Source organism: Saccopteryx leptura, chromosome 2 (genome assembly GCF_036850995.1).
Source record: "Saccopteryx leptura isolate mSacLep1 chromosome 2, mSacLep1_pri_phased_curated, whole genome shotgun sequence".
In the NCBI taxonomy this organism is placed as follows: Eukaryota; Metazoa; Chordata; class Mammalia; order Chiroptera; family Emballonuridae; genus Saccopteryx; species Saccopteryx leptura.
This window is the reverse complement of record NC_089504.1, coordinates 18,345,611-18,365,235: the sequence shown is the minus strand read 5'-3', so window position 1 is coordinate 18,365,235 and position 19,625 is coordinate 18,345,611. Positions and strand designations below refer to the sequence as shown.

At 47.7% G+C, this 19,625-nt stretch overlaps 1 protein-coding gene across 5 annotated transcripts in view; it reads right to left on the bottom strand.

The window, feature by feature from the left end:
* Nucleotides 1-19,625, bottom strand: part of ASTN2 (astrotactin 2) — a 907,524-nt gene that overhangs the window by 350,460 nt on the left and 537,439 nt on the right. For all 5 annotated transcript variants that reach the window (XM_066367319.1, XM_066367321.1, XM_066367320.1 and 2 more), the window contains one exon: nt 2,574-2,740. In XM_066367319.1, the coding sequence (XP_066223416.1) occupies nt 2,574-2,740 (167 nt within the window). The remainder of the gene's footprint in view (nt 1-2,573; nt 2,741-19,625) is intronic.

Here is a 19,625-nt window from a genome sequence, read left to right as displayed (position 1 = left end):
TACCATAGTATTGTGTGTTCGCCACCCCAGTCAAGTCTCCTTTCATCACCATTGATCTTCCCTTTTCCCTCTCCTGCTTCTCCCCATCCCCCTTCCCCTCTGGTAATCATGATACTTTGTAGCTATAAGGTTTTATTACTTAATTCCCTTCACCTTGTTCACCCAGTCCCATAACCCCTCCCCTCTGACAGCTGTCAGTCTGTTCTCTGTATCTATGAATCTGTTTCTATTTTGTTTGTTAGTTTATTTTGTTCACTAGATTCCACATATAAGTGAAATCATATGGTACTTCTCTTTCTATGACTGGCTCATTTTACTCAACATAATACTTTTTGGGTCCATCCTTGCTGTTGCAGAGCTGAGATTGCCTTCCTTTTTATTGCTGCATAGTATTCCATTGTATAAATGTACCACAGCGATTTTTTCATCCACCCATCTACTGATGGCATACCACTTCTTTTGGGCCCACTTTTGTACAAGTACCTGCTAATGGCTTTCATTGTTTTGTTTATAGTGCTTCCAACCAATGTGGCTACCTTCTCATTTGCATCCTTAATAAACAATTTTCAAAATATATTGACAATATCTTTGGTTTTAGGAGACCTGGCTTTTCTTTTCTTTTTCTTTTTCCTTTTTATCATCTTTTGAATGGACTTCAATAGCTCAGAAAGTACTCCTACCCATTCGATCTAATTTCAGGCTTTCAGAGGCCTGCCCCTGTAAGGAAGGTTAGTTCCCCTTTGTTTCACAGACTTGAAAACCAAGAGGTTGAGCGCCGATGGTTCCTGAGAAACTTGGGGGCTATTGTCATTACAATCATTCCTTATATTTAACAAACACATACAGTGCTAACTGCACAGACCGCTGGCACAAAGGAATTTACAAAGATTCCTGTAAATTGTGATGTAATTAATGCAATGCTTTTAATCCTCATCACAACTCTACAGAGACATACTATTATCATCCCTATTTTACAGATGAGGAAACTGAGGCACAGAGACATTAAACACCTTGTTCAAGGTCACAGAGCAAAGAGGCGGTGTACGACACTACTAGCCATAGGACCTTGGGCACCTTCCTTAAACTTAATGGGGTTTTATTAAATGTAAAGTTCTTAGCTAGGAGGAGAACCTGAGTCTGTTGATTCCTCTTGACCACTGCCATGTGCTATGGACAGCTTCTGTGTCAAAATCCGCCATGGCTGTGACTGTTCCTGTTGTCATCTGCAACCGAAGGGCACCTCCCACAAAGTACACAGGGTGAAAAAGAACAATGGCAAGAACACGCCTCATTCTGTATTCAGACCTCAGATCTAAGCCCATGCATAATTTACTCAGCACTGCTCTGCAGTCCCTTAAGCTGAGGAGAGACTGCTATAAATTCAGGTCTGCATACACTAATTTATTTCTTATTTATTTCAACGATGCCTATCTAGGGCCTCAGGTGAGGTCCTCCAACACCTGCTCCAAGGCACCTGCAGCCCTAAGGGTTGCTGGGACAGAAAGAGACCCTGAAATAAGCCCCACAAGGAAAACCGGACCCCCTCCCTGGGTTAGAACCAAGCAGGTGAAATTAATTTTCTGTGAAACTGAGATGAAACCCACACACACTTCTCTGCCCCCTTTTCAGAAGCATGCAAGACTGAAAAGTTTGCCCCACGCCTTATTCCATCTTAGTGATGCACTGTGCATACATCGATGATGAACATTCTCCCTGAGCATAGGGTTATTTTTCCGAGTCATGGGATGTCAAAAGACGAGGAAGTTTTCTAATACGAAGACGTCATCAGCAAAGGAACGATGAGAAGAAAAACGGCGGCCGTTTTCCTGAGTGACTGCCGAGGACCAAGCACTATGCTGGATGCTAGGTATGACTGGGAAATGACCACTGAGTCCTCGGTTATGGAAAATGAAGTCAACTGGAAGAAAGCGTGGGCACTGTTGTCCAAAAGTTTCATCTCATAGGTGGTCAAACTTGCCCAGAGAGGGAAAGGGATCTGTCGCAGGCTGCTCAGCAGGTTGGTAGGAGGGTGCCCCTTCTTTCTGTCTCAGACTGATTTTAAAACTCCACTGAGTTCTTGGTATGTGTCTGCAGTTTCCCTTCCATCTGCCCTCCCCCAGTGAATGATCCCTACAGCTAAGGGCACTGGGGCACAGAGAGGCTAAGCCCTAACTGGAACTTGCTCAATTTCTGCAGACACAGCATTGCAGCCCCTGATGACTTTGTAGTGACGCCTTCACAGTGCCTGCCTTTGTCTCCTAACTGCACCAACCAGCCCTTCACGGGGTGCAGACGGGGCAGGCGGCTGTAGCAGAAACTAATCCCCACCCTTGCAGGCAAGCTGGGCATGAATTACATTTATAATACTTATTACCCAATTCTTGATTCTTCCTCCCAATACCCAACCGGAGGTTATAGATACCCTTGCTTCCTGTTTCTTGGGCTGCAAGAGCAAAGGTAAAAAGACCATTCTGTGGAAGGTCGGGCCCAGCCCGGCCAAGCTGCCCTTCCAGACTGGTGCTCCGCCTCCCCCGCCCCTGTGAAGGGAGAGCCTGGGCCTCGGGGACACTCACCCGCAGAACATGAAGATGGTGCTGGAGCTGGCGTCGTAGGGCAGAGGCAGCGTCTGCTGTAGGCACAGCTGCTCACAGCCCCCGTTAAAACCGTCAGAGCAGTCGATGCCTTTGGAGTGGTCGTAGCAGCCGGTGCCATCCTTCATAGGCCTCAGCTCGTCGGGACACTGTTCAGAGAGACGGCAGCGAGGGGGTTATGGCCGAGGAGGTGGCGTGTCCCCTCCCACCCTCCCCTCCCTCCTTCTGAGAAGGGACGTGTGTCAGGTAGGATGAGACAAGTTCCAAATCTCCTCTGACCACCGAACAGCTGTGTGGCCTCGGATGGAGTCCCTTGACCTCCCTGAATCTCAGGGTGCCCACCTGTAAAATGGGACATTTGTCAGCACCTGCCTCATTGAACTGTGAAAACAAAGAGAGAGAAGGTCCACAAAGTGCTTCACAGGCTGTGGCTCACGGGGCAACCACAGAGCAAATACCAGCGGCTATTAACATTGCCGTTGCTGGGACCACCCTCATTATCGTGCTTATCATTGTCCAGTCAGGCCTGCTGCTATGATATAAAGGTCACTTAGAGACACAGCCAGGTCATTTTAAAGAGCTCCTACCCAATCGGAGTTTACAGTCAAGCTCTTCCCCTTCTCCCTGTGTGATCCTGGGCAAGATACCCTGTCTGAGCCTCAACCTTTTGATCTGTTCAATGGGCACAGCACCTACACCTATGAATTGCGATGAAGCTGAAGTTGGATCCTGGAGGTGTATGTATATCATACTTCAAAACTTGGCACCAATATGGTGCCCATCCAATGCAAGTTCTCTTCCTTCCTGTCTGAAAGCCATTACTTCTCCAGTTTGGGGCCTGAAGCCCTGAATGGGACACCTACCCGCACAGAAACCTCAGGAGACTTCACAGGCTTCCGAACCAGTTTGCTGGCCTCCCGCCTGGACCTCCTCCACACCATCCTCCTAATGGCTACCGGGATCGTCTTTCTAAAGGGCATCCCTCTCCTGGCTTAAATACACAAATGAATTTCAAACAACAGCGATAAACCTTCCTGAAGCTGACAGGCCAGGTCCTCTGCCCGGCTATGGGCACAGGCCTCCATGGCCCCCCCCCCCCGGCTGCCCTCTGGACCCTAAGAAACTTCAGTGATTCCAACCTCAGACGAGGGCTCTCGTCGGTGTGCCCAGCGCCCGCCAGGGGCTCCGTGAAAGGAAGCTCCTTGACTGGAGGGACAACCGGCTGTTTATTTAATTTAGTTTTCCGCCGCTGGAGGAAGCCGGGCCCGTCTCCAGTCTAGCAGATGGAGAGGCCGTTCCAACTCTCCTGTGTTCAGGAGAGAAAATGAGGTACTAGGTTTTAATTTCAGCCACCCGGCTGGCATTTCCTGTCCACAAAGATGAACACCCAGAGCCTGGCCCTCCCCATCCATCACTGAACAGAGCTGATTAAAACGCCCCCCCCCCCCCCCGCCAATGCATCCCCCCTTCCCACCCAGCTCCCTGGTCCCTTCCCCCCTGAACAACAGGCACACACCAAAAACTAATTTACAAAAAAACACAGCAACAAGCAAAAGGTCAGCCCTCTTGGAAATTAAGTTTTGCTTAAGAAGAATTCCTAATTACAAACGCGACTCGGAGTTCTTCGAGACGTTGGGGACCGGTGCCAGGAAGGGTGATGGAGGAAGGAGGTTATAAATGGCCTTTGTCAAGCAGCAGAAAGGTTATAAAACCGGCCACATTTTTGTGCTTAAAAAGAAAAAAAAAATCAATTTTCCATGTGAGCGAAGTGCTGTACATATTAATACAAGCTCGGGGAAAAGCCTCCGCTTCTCTGGGAACATTCGCTGTTGGCCAGGAGGGCACCTGGTCACGGGGTCATTTGGAGCCATTGGCGGGAACTGGGGCTGGTCTGTCCGTCTGTGGGCAGAGACCCAGTGATGAGCGGTGGGCGGAACAACCGCCTGACCTTCTCCCCAGGTAACAGCGGATTTACTGGGGCAGGAGATGACGTCCAGTGCTTTCCAGCCCCGCTGACTCACTTTCGTTCTTTCAAAAATGATGTGCTGTTGTTATACTAAGTGAAATAAGTGGGTCAGAAAAAGCTAAGAACTCTCTGATTTCACAGGTAGGTGGGATATAAAACTGAGACTCAGGGACATCGATAAAAGTGAGGTGGTTATCACGAGGAGGGAGCTGTGAAAGAGGAGGGTAGGGAAGGGAAGCAAAGAGGGACAAATATACAGTGACAAAAAATGATGTGACTTTGGGTGATGGGCACACAACACAACCAACAGTTCAAATACTATAGCAATACTTACCTGACACTTCTGTACTCTTATTGATCAATATAACCCATTAAATTTAATTTTCTTTTTTTTTTTTTTTTTTTTGTATTTTTCTGAAGCTGGAAACGGGGAGAGACAGTCAGACAGACTCCCGCATGCGCCCGACCGGGATCCACCCGGCACGCCCACCAGGGGCGATGCTCTGCCCACCAGGGGGCGATGCTCTGCCCACCAGGGGGCGTCACTCTTTTGCGACCAGAGCCACTCCAGCGCCTGGGGCAGAGGCCAAGGAGCCATCCCCAGCGCCCGGGCCATCTTTGCTCCAATGGAGCCTCGCTGCGGGAGAGGAAGGAGAGGGGGAGGGGTGGAGAGGCAGATGGGCGCCTCTCCTGTGTGCCCTGGCCGGGAATCGAACCCGGGACCTCTGCACGCCAGGCCGACTCTCTACTACTGAGCCAACCGGCCAGGGCTAAATTTAATTTTCTAAATAAAAATTTTAAAATATTATATTCTATAGCCCAGATATAATTTTAAACACTTTGCCTGTTTTTACTTAGTGAGACTTTATAGCAAACTTATGCGGTATGCGGTGGGCTGATCACGCTCCTAAAGGTATGTCCCTGTCCTAATCCACGGGAACTGTGAATGCTACCTTCTATGGGACAGTTTTTCCACATGGGATATAATTCAGGTTCTCGATGAGGAGTTCACCCTAGATTAGCCAGGTAGGACTAAAAGCAGTCACAAATGTCCTGATTAGAGGGGCACAGAGAGATTACACACACAGAGGAGGAAGCCATGTGAGGTAGAGCAGGGATTGGATGGACGTGGCCATACGCCAGCAAAGGCTGCAGCCACCAGAAGCTGGAAGAGGCGAGAAAGGGTTCTCCCCCAGAACCTCTGGGTGGAGGACAGCCCTGCTGACATCTTGCTCTCAGATGTCCAGACCCCAGACCTGTGAGAGAGTAAGTTTCTGTTGTCTCACACCACCCAGTTCGCAGTAATGTGGAACAGGAGCCCCTAGGAAACTAGTCAACAGTGTTTTCTGTTTTAACCTGTTTGATTTTGGGGGTCATTTGTTACACAGCAACAGATTACTAATACAATGAGAAATGGCTCAAGTGCTTAGCAAAGTGCTCAGCAAGCGGTAGCTGCTGTTCTGGGTATTTTGAAGGAACTTAGACTCTACATAGTTTCAGGGATAAGAAATATACATATCTGCCACACAAGGAACTGGTTATAGAACAAGCATGAAGAAGTAAAGGAAATTGTGAAAGGGAAAATGAAAACTCTGCTGATATGAATATTGGAGTAGGGATGCCTTGGGGAAGTCTTAGAGAGATGTCCGTGGAGCAGGAGGGAGACGCCCTAGTAAACTAGAAGGAAGAGCAGAACCCTCTTCTGGTGCCCAGGCACCGGCACTCGCTTGTCTCGTGGCCTTGGAGCCTCAGCTTCCTCTTTTTACATGGGGAGAAGGCTTGGAATCAGGAATGGGGGGAAGGGGGCTGAAAGCAGACCTAGGTTTCCTATAGGCTTTCTGACTCTGAGCACCGAGAGAGCCTCCTCAGGAGAATATTACCATATTTCTCCATGTACAAGACACTTCCATGTATAAGATGCACCTTAATGTTGGGGCCCGAATTTTGGAAAAAAAAAATGTATTACATAAAGTTATTGAACTCAAGTTTTATTCATCATAAAATTCATACAACTCCTCATCACTGTCAAAACTCCCATCCATTAGCTTGTCCTCACCTGTGTCTGATGACGCATCACTGTCTTCCACAATGAGCGCAAAAGCAAACGCGAAAAAGTGGGAAGCGCAAGTAAAAAAAAATCTACAACCGTTTAAGATGCACCCAGTTTTTAGACCCCAAAATTTTCGAAAAATGGTGCGCCTTATATGTGGGGAAATACGGGGCAATGCCTTTCTTGGAGGCATTTCCAGAGACTATGTAAAAACAACCTAAATAAAGTGCCTAGCTCAAACCCAGTACATAATAGGTACTCAATAAATGAATACAGTAGATATTTTTTCAATTTCCTTTTTAGAAAGCTGTCAAACTTTTCTGGGGTGGTGGTGCTACTGTAAATCCCCAGGAGCAATGTATAAGCAACCCAGTTTCTCCACATACTTCTCAGTATTTGATGTTGTCAGTATTTTTTATTTTAGCCATCCCGATAGGCAGATAGTGCTACTACCGCACTGTGGTTTTAATTTGCATTTCCCTGATGGCTAATGATGCTGAACATCTTCTGTGTTTATTTGCAGTCTGTAGATCCTTTGCAGTGAGATGTCCCTTGATATCTTTTGCCCATTTTCTAATTGGACTGAGTTTTGTTTTGTTTTGTTTTGTTTTTTACTATTAAGTTTTGAAAATTCTTTATATATTCCAGACACCAGACTTTTGTCAGACATGTGGTTTACAAATATTTTCTCTAGGACTCTGTAACTTGTCTTACCTTCAAATGAGCTTTCACAGACCACACATTATTTTTAATTTTGATAAAATCCAAATTATTATGTTCTCTTTTATGGATCATACTTTGGACTCTAAGAACGTTTTGTCAAGCCCAGATCACAAAGATTTTTTCCATGTTTACGTGTGTGTACGTGTGTGTCCTAGAAATGTTAACAGCATTATGTTTTATAGTTAATTATGCGATGTATTTTGAGTTAATTTTTTGCATGAGGTGTGAGACTCAACCCTGAGGTTTAATTTTTTTTTTTTGTCTATGAAAATGTCCTTGCTCCAGCAGCCTTTTCTGAGAAGGTTCTCTTTCCTCCATTAAATTGCTTTTGCATTTCTGAAAAAAAAAGAAAAAGAAAAAGAAAAGAGCTTATTTTGCCTGGGGGCATTTCTACGTTTTCCCCGCTGTTCCATGGATCTGTATATGTCTGTTCTCTTACTAACTCGACACAGTCTGGGTTACTATAGCTATACATGTCTAGAAATAGAGTTGACTCCTTCTACTTCATACTTTTTCAAAACAAGTCTTGCTTATTCTAGTTCCTTTGCCCTTCCATATACATTTCATAAAAATCTTGTCTTTATCTATAAAAAAAAATCATGCTGAGGTTTTGATAGGGGTTATATTAAAACATTTAGGCCAATTTGGAGTGAATGGGCACCTGCAGGGTACTTTGTCAAGTCTTCCCATCCATGAATACCAGATGTCTTTCCACTTTTTTAGATGTTTTGTTAAATCTATCTTTCATTAACATTTTACAGTTTCCAGCATACATGTACCATTCATAGTTTGTTAGATTTACATCTAAGTACTTCATTATCTTTTAGGGATTGAAAATGGTCTTGTATTTTTTATTTCAGTGTCTATCCTGTTCATTGTCAGGATATAGAAGTACAACCAATACGTTGAGCATTTTTCTTATAGTCTGAGACCTGGCTGAAGACACTCATTACTTCTAGGGTCCTTTAGGTAAATTTCTGGGGAATTTCTATTTAGACAATTACGTGATCTGCCAGTGTGGGTAGTTTTAGTCCTTCCTTTCTGTTTGGTATGCCTTCTGTTTCCTTTTTTTGCCTTATAAGTTACAAGTAAAGGGATAGATCACCATACTACCTGTGTCCCACAAATTTTGTTATTTTTTATTTCTTTCAGTTCAGTGTTGCTGTTGTTTTATTTCCTTTGAGACTTCCTCTTCAACTCGTGGGTTATCTAGAAGTATGTTGTGTCATTCCCAACTATTTAGACATTTTTCTATTATCTGTTATTACTTTCTGGTTTGACCCTATTATGTCTGGAGAACAACACACTGCATGCTTTAATAATCAGGGGTCCCCAAACTTTTTACACAGAGGGCCAGTTCACTGTCCCTCAGACCGTTGGAGGGTCGTCACATACAGTGCTCCTCTCACTGACCACCAATGAAAGAGGTGCCCCTTCCGGAAGTGCAGTGGGGGCCGGATAAATGGCCTCAGGGGCTGCATGCGGCCCGCGGGCCGTAGTTTGGGGATGCCTAACTATTTAGTAAATTCTTAAATTTGTTGAGATTTTCCATGGCCCAAGATATGGTCTATTTTGGTATGTGGTCCGGAGGCTCTTAAAAAGAATGTGTACTCTGTTGTTGGTGGGCAATGGGTTCTATAAATGTTAGCTAGATTCTTTTGGTTGATAATATTATTCAGTTATTCTATCATGTTGCTGATTTTCTGTCTTATTTTTCCATCAGTTGTTGAGGGAGGACTGTTAAAGTATCCAACTATTAATGTGAACTTGTCTATTTTCCCTTTCAGTCCTACTGCTTTTTTTTAAGACTTTATTTATTCATTTTAGAGAGGAGAGAGAGAGAGAGAGAGAGAAGGTGGGAGGAGCAGGAAGCATCAACTCCCATATGTGCCTTGACAGGGCAAGCCCAGGGTTTCGAACAGGCAACCTCAGCATTCCAGGTCGACACTTGATCCACTGCACCACCACAGGTCAGGGAGTTCTACTGGGTTTTACTCCATATATTTCGCAGCTCTGTAGCTGGATGCGTAGACATTTAGGGTTGGTATGTATTTCTGGCGGATGACCCTTTCACAATCATATAATGCCCCTCTCTGGTAACTTTCTTTGCTTTAATGCTTACTTTCTCTGACATTAATATAGCTTTGACCACTTTTGTTTGATTTGTACAGGCCTTTTCCTATCTGTTTCCTTTCAACCTGCCTAAAGAGTTATATGTAAAGTGAATTTCTTTTAGAAAACATATAATTGGGTTATGTTTTTTAATCCACTCTGCCAATGTCTATCTTTTAATTTGTGTACTTAATTCATTTACATTTAATGTGTTCATTGATATTTGGGGATATAAGTCTACCTTTTAAATTTTGTTTCCTTACCTCCGGACTGCATTTTTCTGCTTTCTTTTTCTTGTCTCCCTGTGGGTTACTTGAACATTTTTAGGATTCCCTTTCGAGTTCTTCTAGTGTTTTTGAGTGTATGTCTTTATATGGTTTTTAGTGGTTGTTCCAGGTTTGCGTGTCTTATCACAGCTCACTGGTGTCATCATTTTATCAGTTGAAGTGATAGATACAAGCCTTGTCTCCCTAATGCCTCCTTATCCTCTTTCATTTATAACATAAATTTCTTCAATATTTCTCTAAATACATTTACAACCACATCAGACTAGCAATCATTTTAGCTTTAACCAGCTAACACAATGTAGAAAACTCAAGGGGGAAAAAAAAGGTGTATTGCATTTACACATATATTTGCTAACTGTCCTCTCTTCTTTCATAATATTTCAAGATTCCTTCTTTTATCATTTCCTTTATGCTTGGAAAATTTTTAATTTGTTAGCCCCCCCACACCCTTTTTTTTTTGGAGTAATTCTTCTAGCCATAAATTCTCTTAGTTTTCATTCACATGAGAATACTTTTAATATATATTTTTTTCATTATTAAAAGATATTTCAGCCTGACCAGGCGGTGGCACAGTGGATAGTGTCAGACTGGGATGCGGAAGACCCAGGTTTGAGACCCCAGGGTTGCCAGCTTGAGCGCGGGCTCATCTGGCTTGAGCAGAAAGCTCACTAGCATGGACCCAAGGTCACTGGCTCGAGCAGGGGGTTACTCAGTCTGCTGAAGGCCCGTGGTCATGGCACATATGAGAAAGCAATCAATGTGTCGCAATGAAAAACTGATGATTGATGCTTCTCATCTCTCTCCGTTCCTGTCTGTCTGTCCCTATCTATCCCTCTCTCTGACTCTCTCTCTGTCCCTGTGTAAAAAAAAAAAAAAAAAATCAAGATTAAAAGATATTTCACTGGACATAGGACTCTGAGTTGACAGTTCTTTTTCATTCAACACTTCCTTCTGGCTCCCACGGCTTTTCATGATCATTTCCGTCATCCGAACTGTGTTTCTCCCTCACATTTTTCTCTCTTTGCTTTTAAGGCACTTTTCTTGAAAAACTAAAAATAATTTCAGAAATTTGATTATGATATGTTGGTGTAGATATCTTTGTGTTTATTGTGGTTGGGGTTTACTCAGCTCTTTGAATCTGAGTGTTTATGTATTGTGCCAAATTTGAGAAGTTTTTTTTTTTTCTTTTTTGTATTTTTCCGAAGCTGGAAATGGGGAGAGACAGTCAGACAGACTCCCGCATGCGCCCAACCGGGATCCACCCGGCACGCCCACCAGGGGGCGACGCTCTGCCCACCAGGGGGCGATGCTCTGCCCCTCCGGGGTGTTGCTCTGCTGCGATCAGAGCCACTCCAGCGCCTGGGGCAGAGGCCAAGGAGCCATCCCCAGCACCCGGGCCATCCTTGCTCCAATGGAGCCTCCCTGCGGGAGGGGAAGAAAGAGACAGAGAGGAAGGAGAGGGGGAGGGGTGGAGAAGCAGAAGGGCGCTTTTCCTGTGTGCCCTGGCCGGGAATCGAATCCGGGACCTCTGCACGCCAGGCTGACGCTCTACCACTGAGCCAACCGGCCAGGGCCAACTTTGAGAAGTTTTTAGCCATTCTTTCTTTGCATAATTTTTGAGTCCCACTCTCTTGTTTTTTCCTCTTTTTAGAATGCCAATGACACAAGTGTTAGTTCTTGAAACTGTGTTCATTTTCTTTTTCAGTCTACTTTCTCTGGATGTTTAGAGTATGTCTTTTCTAGTGTTCTGTTTTTAAGATCACTGATTATTTCCCGTCCTTTCCACATGCTGTTGAGTTAACCCACTGTTGTTTTTTTATTTCTATTATTGTATATTTTCCGTTTATAATTACCGTTTGTCTTTCATTTAAATCTTCTATTTATTTGTTGAGACTTTTTTTATTTTTCTCATTTTCTGCTTGTAATAGCTTATTTAAACATTTTATGATGGCCATTTTAACATATTGGTCAGTTAATTCTAAGATCTTTGTTATCTTGGAGTGACATCTATCTGTTGTCCTTTTTTTTTTTTTCCATTCTGATTTAGAGTTCCCTGATTCTTGGTATGATAAGCGATTCTTGGTGGCAACCTGTACATTTGGGACATTATGTTCTAACTGTGGATCTTATTTAAACATTTTATTTTACCTGGTTCCCTATGACACTGCTCCAACAGGAAAAAGCAGAGGCACTGCTTATTATTGAGAGGGAGGCAGAATCCTGGTTTCCCCATGTAGCCTCCACAAATAACCAGGAACGAAGGCGCCTCACTGCTGAGGGGTGGTGGGAATTGACCTGCTAGGAGCTCACTGATTTTTTCCTGGATGAGAGTGGTAGGTGTGCCTAGTTACCGGACTTCCACTGATAGCAGGCAGGGTGGGAGATGGGTGGCTTTATTACTATTGATCCATGTAAGGATCAAGAAAAGATCAAATTGTTAAATTCAGGAAAGTGTGCTGGGATTGCCAGAGTGTAGAAGCAGAGACAGGGAGGTAATGATAGGGACCCTGTAAGGCTGAGAACAAAGGAAGACAAACGTTTGCATTCCATTGGTCAGAGGCCCTTATCAGAAGTTTATGTTTGAAATTTGCCAATGAGCTAGACCCAGCCCCTGTTGCTATGCTATGTGCAACTCCCTTAGCGAATAGGTAACCACCACATCTGCTTCTGTGTAATGCTTGCTTACTTAGGATATATAAGGAACTAGCTGTAAGCGCCAGGCGCGACTCTCATTTGCAGCCCCTTGTGGGTACGGTGTCTCCGGACACCTTGAGAGTTCGTCCCTGCGTAGGTTAAACTTGGCCAATAAAGTAAGATCTAAACCCCTGAAAGTCTTCGACGTTTGTTCTGGTGCTTGGTGAATGCAACAATCCACAGTCAATTGTCCTTACTTTCTATGAGGTCTTCTCTGGCCATACCCCCGAAGGAAGAGGAAAGGTGCCTCATTGTTGCATGTTAGGATGGAAACTTCAGGCCCTTCATATAATCTCTAGTGACACCCGATGGACTTGGGGTGGGGGTGGAGGGCTGCGTATCACCTTCCAGTGAGGATTCATGTCCTGGCTCCTAACTTGGTCTTCTCTGACATCCTCCCAGTATCTTATTACAGCTTGGAAAGAATGGAAGTTTAGCTCTTATCTGGTCCTTGTTAGCATGAATCAGAGAGGGGGCAAGGGTTTTTCTGTGATGTTTGAGTGAAGTAGAATGGCTATTGTCTAAAAACAATCTGTCTTGTTTGGCTGCAGAGAGCAGGCTATGGGACTTGTATTTCTTTTGGTGGTTGTTTCGTTTTGGTCTTCACCTATTGTGTTTTTGAGTTGCTCGTTTCTTCAACACCAAATTGAGGTATGTATGGCCAGTAGCCACGGCCACCATCACAGCCACCTGGCCCACGCAGATTTGCATTTGATTCGGACGGTAATAAAACAATGGAGCCAAGAACTGGTGGGCCATTACCTTTAATCCTAGCTCACACCCAGAGGGCAAGAAATACACACAGTGGGAAAACACTTCCCTTTCTATTCAGGACTCCCAAAGCCACTGACTCATCTGAGTATTCCTAGAAACAAATGTTTCTACCTCACCAGCCTTATTCACCTCTGTTCCCCATCTCCTTCTCTCTGCACAAACTCTGCACAAACTGGCTTCTCCTTCAGCACTCCGCCATCTTGGCTGCCTCTCCTCTGCAATGCTAATTTCAGGAGCTGAGAGAGCCAGTCCCCCTGGTCTGCCCCATTTAATAGTGTAGAAATCAAAACCTTTAAGCCAGTATACAAATAAGGAAGTCTCTGATACAAAGTCACTTATCTGAGGCATAAATGGGATTCCTCATAAGGGTGCACGACCCCCACATCATGCAACAGTCACAGGTGGGGGGAGGGAGCTTAGTGTTGAGAAGATCTTAGATTAAAAGGGTGAGAAAGGTTTAGTCTTAAAACTAAGCCTTAGGCTATAAGGCTGTCTGCTTACAGCCCCTGTCCCCCACACCCAATGCAAACTATAAGCGAGCAAACATACACATCATATTTGCAAACTTATTTGACCCACAGGGCACATGAAGGAAGGAGAAAATCCAGGAAACAGACCACCTTATTTTTCTTTGGGTCCCTAAATCCCTAGCTGGTCTGCCTTCTTTTATTTATTTTTTATTTTTATTTTTTATTTATTTATTTTTTATTTACTTTTTTTTTTCCCTGAAGCTGGAAACAGGGAGACAGTCAGACAGATTCCCACATGCGCCCGACCGGACTGGGATCCACCCGGCACGCCCACCAGGGGTGACGCTCTGCCCACCAGGGGGCGATGCTCTGCCCCTCCGAGGCATTGCTCTGCTGCAACCAGAGCCATTCTAGCACCTGGGGCAGAGGCCAAGGAGCCATCCCCAGTGCCCAGGCCATCTTTGCTCCAATGGAGCCTCGGCTGCGGGAGGGGAAGAGAGAGACAGAGAGGAAGGAGAGGGGGAGGGGTGGAGAAGCAGATGGGCGCTTCTCCTGTGTGCCCTGGCCGAGAATCGAACCCGGGAATTCTGCACGCCAGGCCGACGCTCTACCACTGAGCCAACTGGCCAGGGCCGCTGGTCTGCCTTCTTTTCTTCACTGTTCAGTCCTTTGTTTGTTTTGTGTATAACCTAGAGGGTTTTTAGTTGTATTTACTGGAAAGAATAGAGAAAGACATCGACTCCCCCACAGCCTGTGTTGGCACAGCCCTAGAGCTAAGAATGCTTTCTTACATTTTTAAAGTTTTGCATTTCTTTAAGGAAGAATATAAGATAAAAAAAAAAAAAACAAAAAACCAACCAAAAAACAAGACCGCATGTGACTTTCAATGCCTAAAATATTTACTACATGGTTCTTATACAAAAAAGTTGCTGACACCACCTCCCCCCCCACCCCCAGCTTCAGCCCTGGGAAGGCATCTTGAGTTTATTCCAAGTACAGCTGGAAGGCATTGGAGGGTTGTTGGCAGAGGAGTGATTTGATTTTCTCCTTTAAAGAGATTACTGGTTAGTGAATTCAATTATCTGTAAGCACTTTCTTAGAGCTCATAAAAGGAGCCCTGGGAGGCAGGCCCTGTGGGACTAGGAGTGGGCTCAAGGAAGGGGCAGGTCTGTCTGATAATGACCCCACTCCTGGAGGGCGGGCTGCTCCTTGGCCTGGAGGTTTTACAGCAAGCAGATGAGAAAGCTCAGGGTCTGGGGGGTCAGCTGGGCCCCAGGGCTTCCCAGTCCCCATTCTGCTCTAGGTTAGACAAGGACCCCCAGGGAGACCCTGGGCCTGGGTCCCAGAGCCTGAGAGGGGCGGGGCACCCAGGGCATCCCCAGCTGCTCCTCTCCTGGACTGACGCTTCCCCCAGCCTCCTCCTCCTCCATCCCTGAGCCTGCGCTCCCTCTCCCAGCCCAGCTTCTCGTCACTACCAAGCCATTTGTTTCTGTTTGTAATTATGCATTTTAATGTTCATTAATTATGGAATGCAAATTGTTCCGAGTGCAAAATTTGTAATGAGCTGTTGTTCTACCACCCCGCCCCCAGGTCTAGAAGGTGGACCAGCTGTTCTGAGCAGAAACAAAAAACAAACAACTTAACAAAGCAGAGGAAGTACTCCTGGGGCCTGAGTGACATATAGAGTAAATAAGCTTGGCGGATTTCCTGAGACTCCAGGGTAAGAGCCCTGCCCCTCTCCCGGGCTCTGGGGACACTAGTGGCACCTTGGGCCTGAGGGCCAGGGTGGGTTAATGGAAAGAATTCCAGCCTTAAACCCCACCTCTTACTGGCTCATACTGAGCTAGTCACTCAGCAGCTCTGAACCTCAGCTTCTTCAGCTGGAAGACTTGATAATGACCAAACCATCCTCAGAGTGGAGGTGGCGGGCAAACGGATGCTGGAGATAAGAAGCCAGGCCCTGGGAGGCCCTCCGTAAGCACACAGGAGTGCCTCCCCAGACAGCCGAGCGCCAGCTCTGCCCGTCCTCACCTCTGACTAGCCGGGCGGCGGCAGGCAAGCACCCCCTCCTCTCTGAGTCTGCTGCCTCCACCGTACAATGAGGGCGCTGGACGGCAGGAAGCTGGAGAAGTCTCTTAGCGCTGCCCTGCTGAGTATCTGTCCACGCAACTCTGAATGGTGAAACGGGACGACGTAGCGTGCTAAAGTGAATCTCCTCCGCAGTGACCAAGCGTGCTTTAACAAACCACAAGGATGCCGCTAAGCGGGCCCAACGGCGGGCAAAGCCTTGTCCTCCTCCGAGGGCTCAGCAAGCTTCCGATTGCTCTCCTGTCGCCAGTGCAGGTGGAGTGACAGCACCGCCTGGGGCAGCCCTGCCCCCAGCACCGCCTGGGAAGATCGCGGTGAAGGCCGAGTGAGACAGCGTGGCACAGGTGTGGTCAGACGGGAATGAGGGCCCGGCACACTGTCAGCCACACGGGCCCCCCGCCATGGCCAGGGAAGCTGCCCCCCCCCCACTGCTTCCTGGGTGTCCCACCTTTCTGCGCCTCCATTCCCACACCTCTGTCTCCACTGGAGAAAGAACGCCTGCCTCCCTGGGCTCGTGAGAGAACCAGTCAGATCCTCAGCCTGACACGTGCCTATCACAGCGGCAGGCCCTTAAACAATGATAAATGATGTGGATGCTTTGGAACATCCCCCCAAATGGGAAAGCCACGGAGGAGCAATGGGAGTGGACCCCACGCATGCGGAGGGTCGGAGGGATTCCACCCCAGGCAGCCCTTCCTCTTCCCAGCAAGGCTAAGGCGGGACCAGCATCATCCTGTTCACGTTTCCGATGAGGAAACCCAAGCCCGAGGGGGCCAAGAGAATCGCTGAGGTCCCACGGCACGGGAGAGGCTCACTGCGTCCACCGTGACAGGTCCCCGGCACGGGAGAGGCTCACTGCGTCCACCGTGACAGGTCCCACGGCACGGGAGAGGCTCACTGCGTCCACCGTGACAGGTCCCACGGCACGGGAGAGGCTCACTGCGTCCACCGTGACAGGTCCCACGGCACGGGAGAGGCTCACTGCGTCCACCGTGACAGGTCCCCGGCACGGGAGAGGCTCACTGCGTCCACCGTGACAGGTCCCCGGCACGGGAGAGGCTCACTGCGTCCACCGTGACAGGTCCCACGGCACGGGAGAGGCTCACTGCGTCCACCGTGACAGGTCCCACGGCACGGGAGAGGCTCACTGCGTCCACCGTGAAAGATCCCTGGACTGCCACTGAGCTGTTCTTGCCTTCGACCCCCAGGGAGGTGGCCTGCCGTGAGGTCACAAGTGGTTCACACAGGCTAGGGCTTCACAAGGGTTCTGAAACCCTTGTGGGAAGGTCACTGTGCTGGCTAGTGAAGGGACTCGGTGCGGTGGCTGGCGATATGGTCTCGGACACTCAGACCAGACACGGCATCCTGGGGAGAAGAGGTGGGGGAGGAAGCAGGGAAGGAAACGGAACGGGTATCTCTTGAGCACCTACCATGTGCTGAACCTGCTTCCGTGAGCTATTTCTTTGAGTTCCCACAACAAAGCTTAGAGGCAACACTCAAGTCCGCCCATTCTCCAGGCAAGGTTACTGAGGACCGCACAAGCGAAGCAGGGGCTGCCGAGTCCCTCGGCGTGGCCTGGCCGTCCTCGTCCCGGGAGGCCTCCGGTCGTACTTCCCAGCACGGGGGCGAGCGGAGAAGGCGCCGCCGGTCCCCAGTCCCCCGCCCTCTCCCTGCTCCGCCTCCATCTGCCAACAAGGCCACCTAGCCCGTCCGTTATTGCCGACATTGATTTAGACAACCAGAACAGTCAAGAGCCCATTATTACTGGGAGTTTTAATCAACTCATGCCAATTCGGCTGCCGCTCAATTTGTGCAGGGCTGTGACGCTGACAGGGAGGAAAGGGGTAGGCATGCAAAGAAGGATGAAGGAATCAATAGCCACAGGCAATGGAGGGCTGCAGTCGCGGCCACCACCGGGGGGCCTGGGACATCCAGTGCACAAGGCAGAATCTGTCCCCCAGCCCCTAGGGCAGCCCCCAGACACCCACCCCAAGCCACCCTGCCTCACCCGTTCCTCCACCTGGGTCTGGAAATCGCTCAGGCAAACACCCAGCAGTGCCTGCTGTATGCAGGGTCCACGCTCTGCCCTCGGCCAGACTGCCCTCCTCTTCTTAAAGAGCCCTGTGCGTTCCACCATTCACAGCTCACAGAGCCCCCTCCGCAGACCCTTTCTTGACCCCCAGAAACAGAGGGATGCCGCCGAGGAGACCGCAAGCAACGGGCTCTAATCCAGACGCCGCTGCTTCCTGGCTGTGTGGTTCTGGGCAAGTCACTGTACCTTTCTGATCTGGGTTTCCCCACTTCATTTTATGTTTTAAAAAAATGTATTAGGGTGCCATTGGTTTGTAAAACCGTACAGATTTCAAGTGCACAACTCAACAAAACATCACCTGCACACTGCATCGTGCGCCCTCTGCCCCAAGCACAGCCTACCCCAGCCCTCTCCTGACTCACCACACTGCTGTCTGTGTCTCTGTGTTATGTACATATATATATAATATACGTATATATATATATATTATATATATATATTTGCTAATCCCTTCACCTTCTTCCATCCAGTCTCCCAATTCCTCCCCTCTGACAGCTGTCAGTCTGTTCCCTGTGACCCTGACTCTTTCTCTATTTTGTCCGCCAGTTTATTTTGTTTGCTAGATTCCACATATAAGTGACATCATTATAGCACCTGTCTTTAGCTGCCTCCTGGGGTCGCCGAGAACACTCAGTGCCCTGACGGACAGGACAGAGAACCCTCAAGTAGAAGTTCCTACTTCCTTCCGATGCCCAGGGCCAACAAGCTTCATCTGTCCCGCGGTGACCGCTCTCCCAGCAGCTGGGGCGGTGTCTGGTTCACAGTGCGTCCTCTCGGGAGTCTCTGGGCGGTCTGAGGAGTGTGACGTATAAACACAACGTCTTCTCCTCAGCCCCTCCAAGCGCCCAGCACAGGGCAGGGAGTCACCTGGTGTGACCCATGGGGTCAGGCAGGCCTGGGCTTGACTGTGGCCAGGCTTTGCCACTTACTAGCTGGGCAATGTTAGCCAATCACTTCCTTAACGCCAGAGTCTCAATTTTCTCCCTATAAAATGAGCCTACTTGTATGATATATACGCAGAATCGCGATGGGAAAAAGGAATTGGACAGTTGATGATATCCCTAGCACAGCACCTGGTACCTGGTAAACTGCCTATTGTTACAAAAGTTTAGCTACTGCGACTATTATCACTCAATATTTGATGCATAGTAAAAGTTTCTGGAATGTAATGCATTGCTTCATTCTGGCTTGAGTTTTAGTGAAATCCCAACAAGCTATTTTCCCCACATGCCAGCCATCTGGGCAGCACTCGACACACACTGAAGACGCGACCAAGGACTCTCCAATGCTCTCTCTGCACACCCACTGCTGCGGGCCAGGTGCTAAGCTGTCTTTCTGATTCTACTCCTGAAGGCCCGCGATTCCATGAGCTTGCTCCTGGTAGCCCCATTTTGCAGAAGGAAACAGCCTTGAGGCTGGAAATACCTTTCCCATGCGACTCAGCTTTCGAGGACCTGCGCCAGGGTGCACACATGGCGTGGGTGACTCCAAGCCCATGCTCTCTCCCCCTGTCCTATGGAGACAGAGAAGCAGGAGGTGCGGTGGTCCCTGACCTCCAGGACGCTCTAGACCAGGGGTCTCAAACTTGCAGCCCGCCGAACAATTTTGTGCGGCCCGCAGACTAATCCACGAAGTTCAAAATATTTTGGATAAAATTAAGTAAGCCTAGGGGCCTACTTGTATTTTTCATTTCTCTAGCATCCTAGCTAGATATTAGCTTAGTTAACAGCAGTTGTGATGCGAACTACAGTTTCTGGTCGTTTTGTGACACTGAGTAA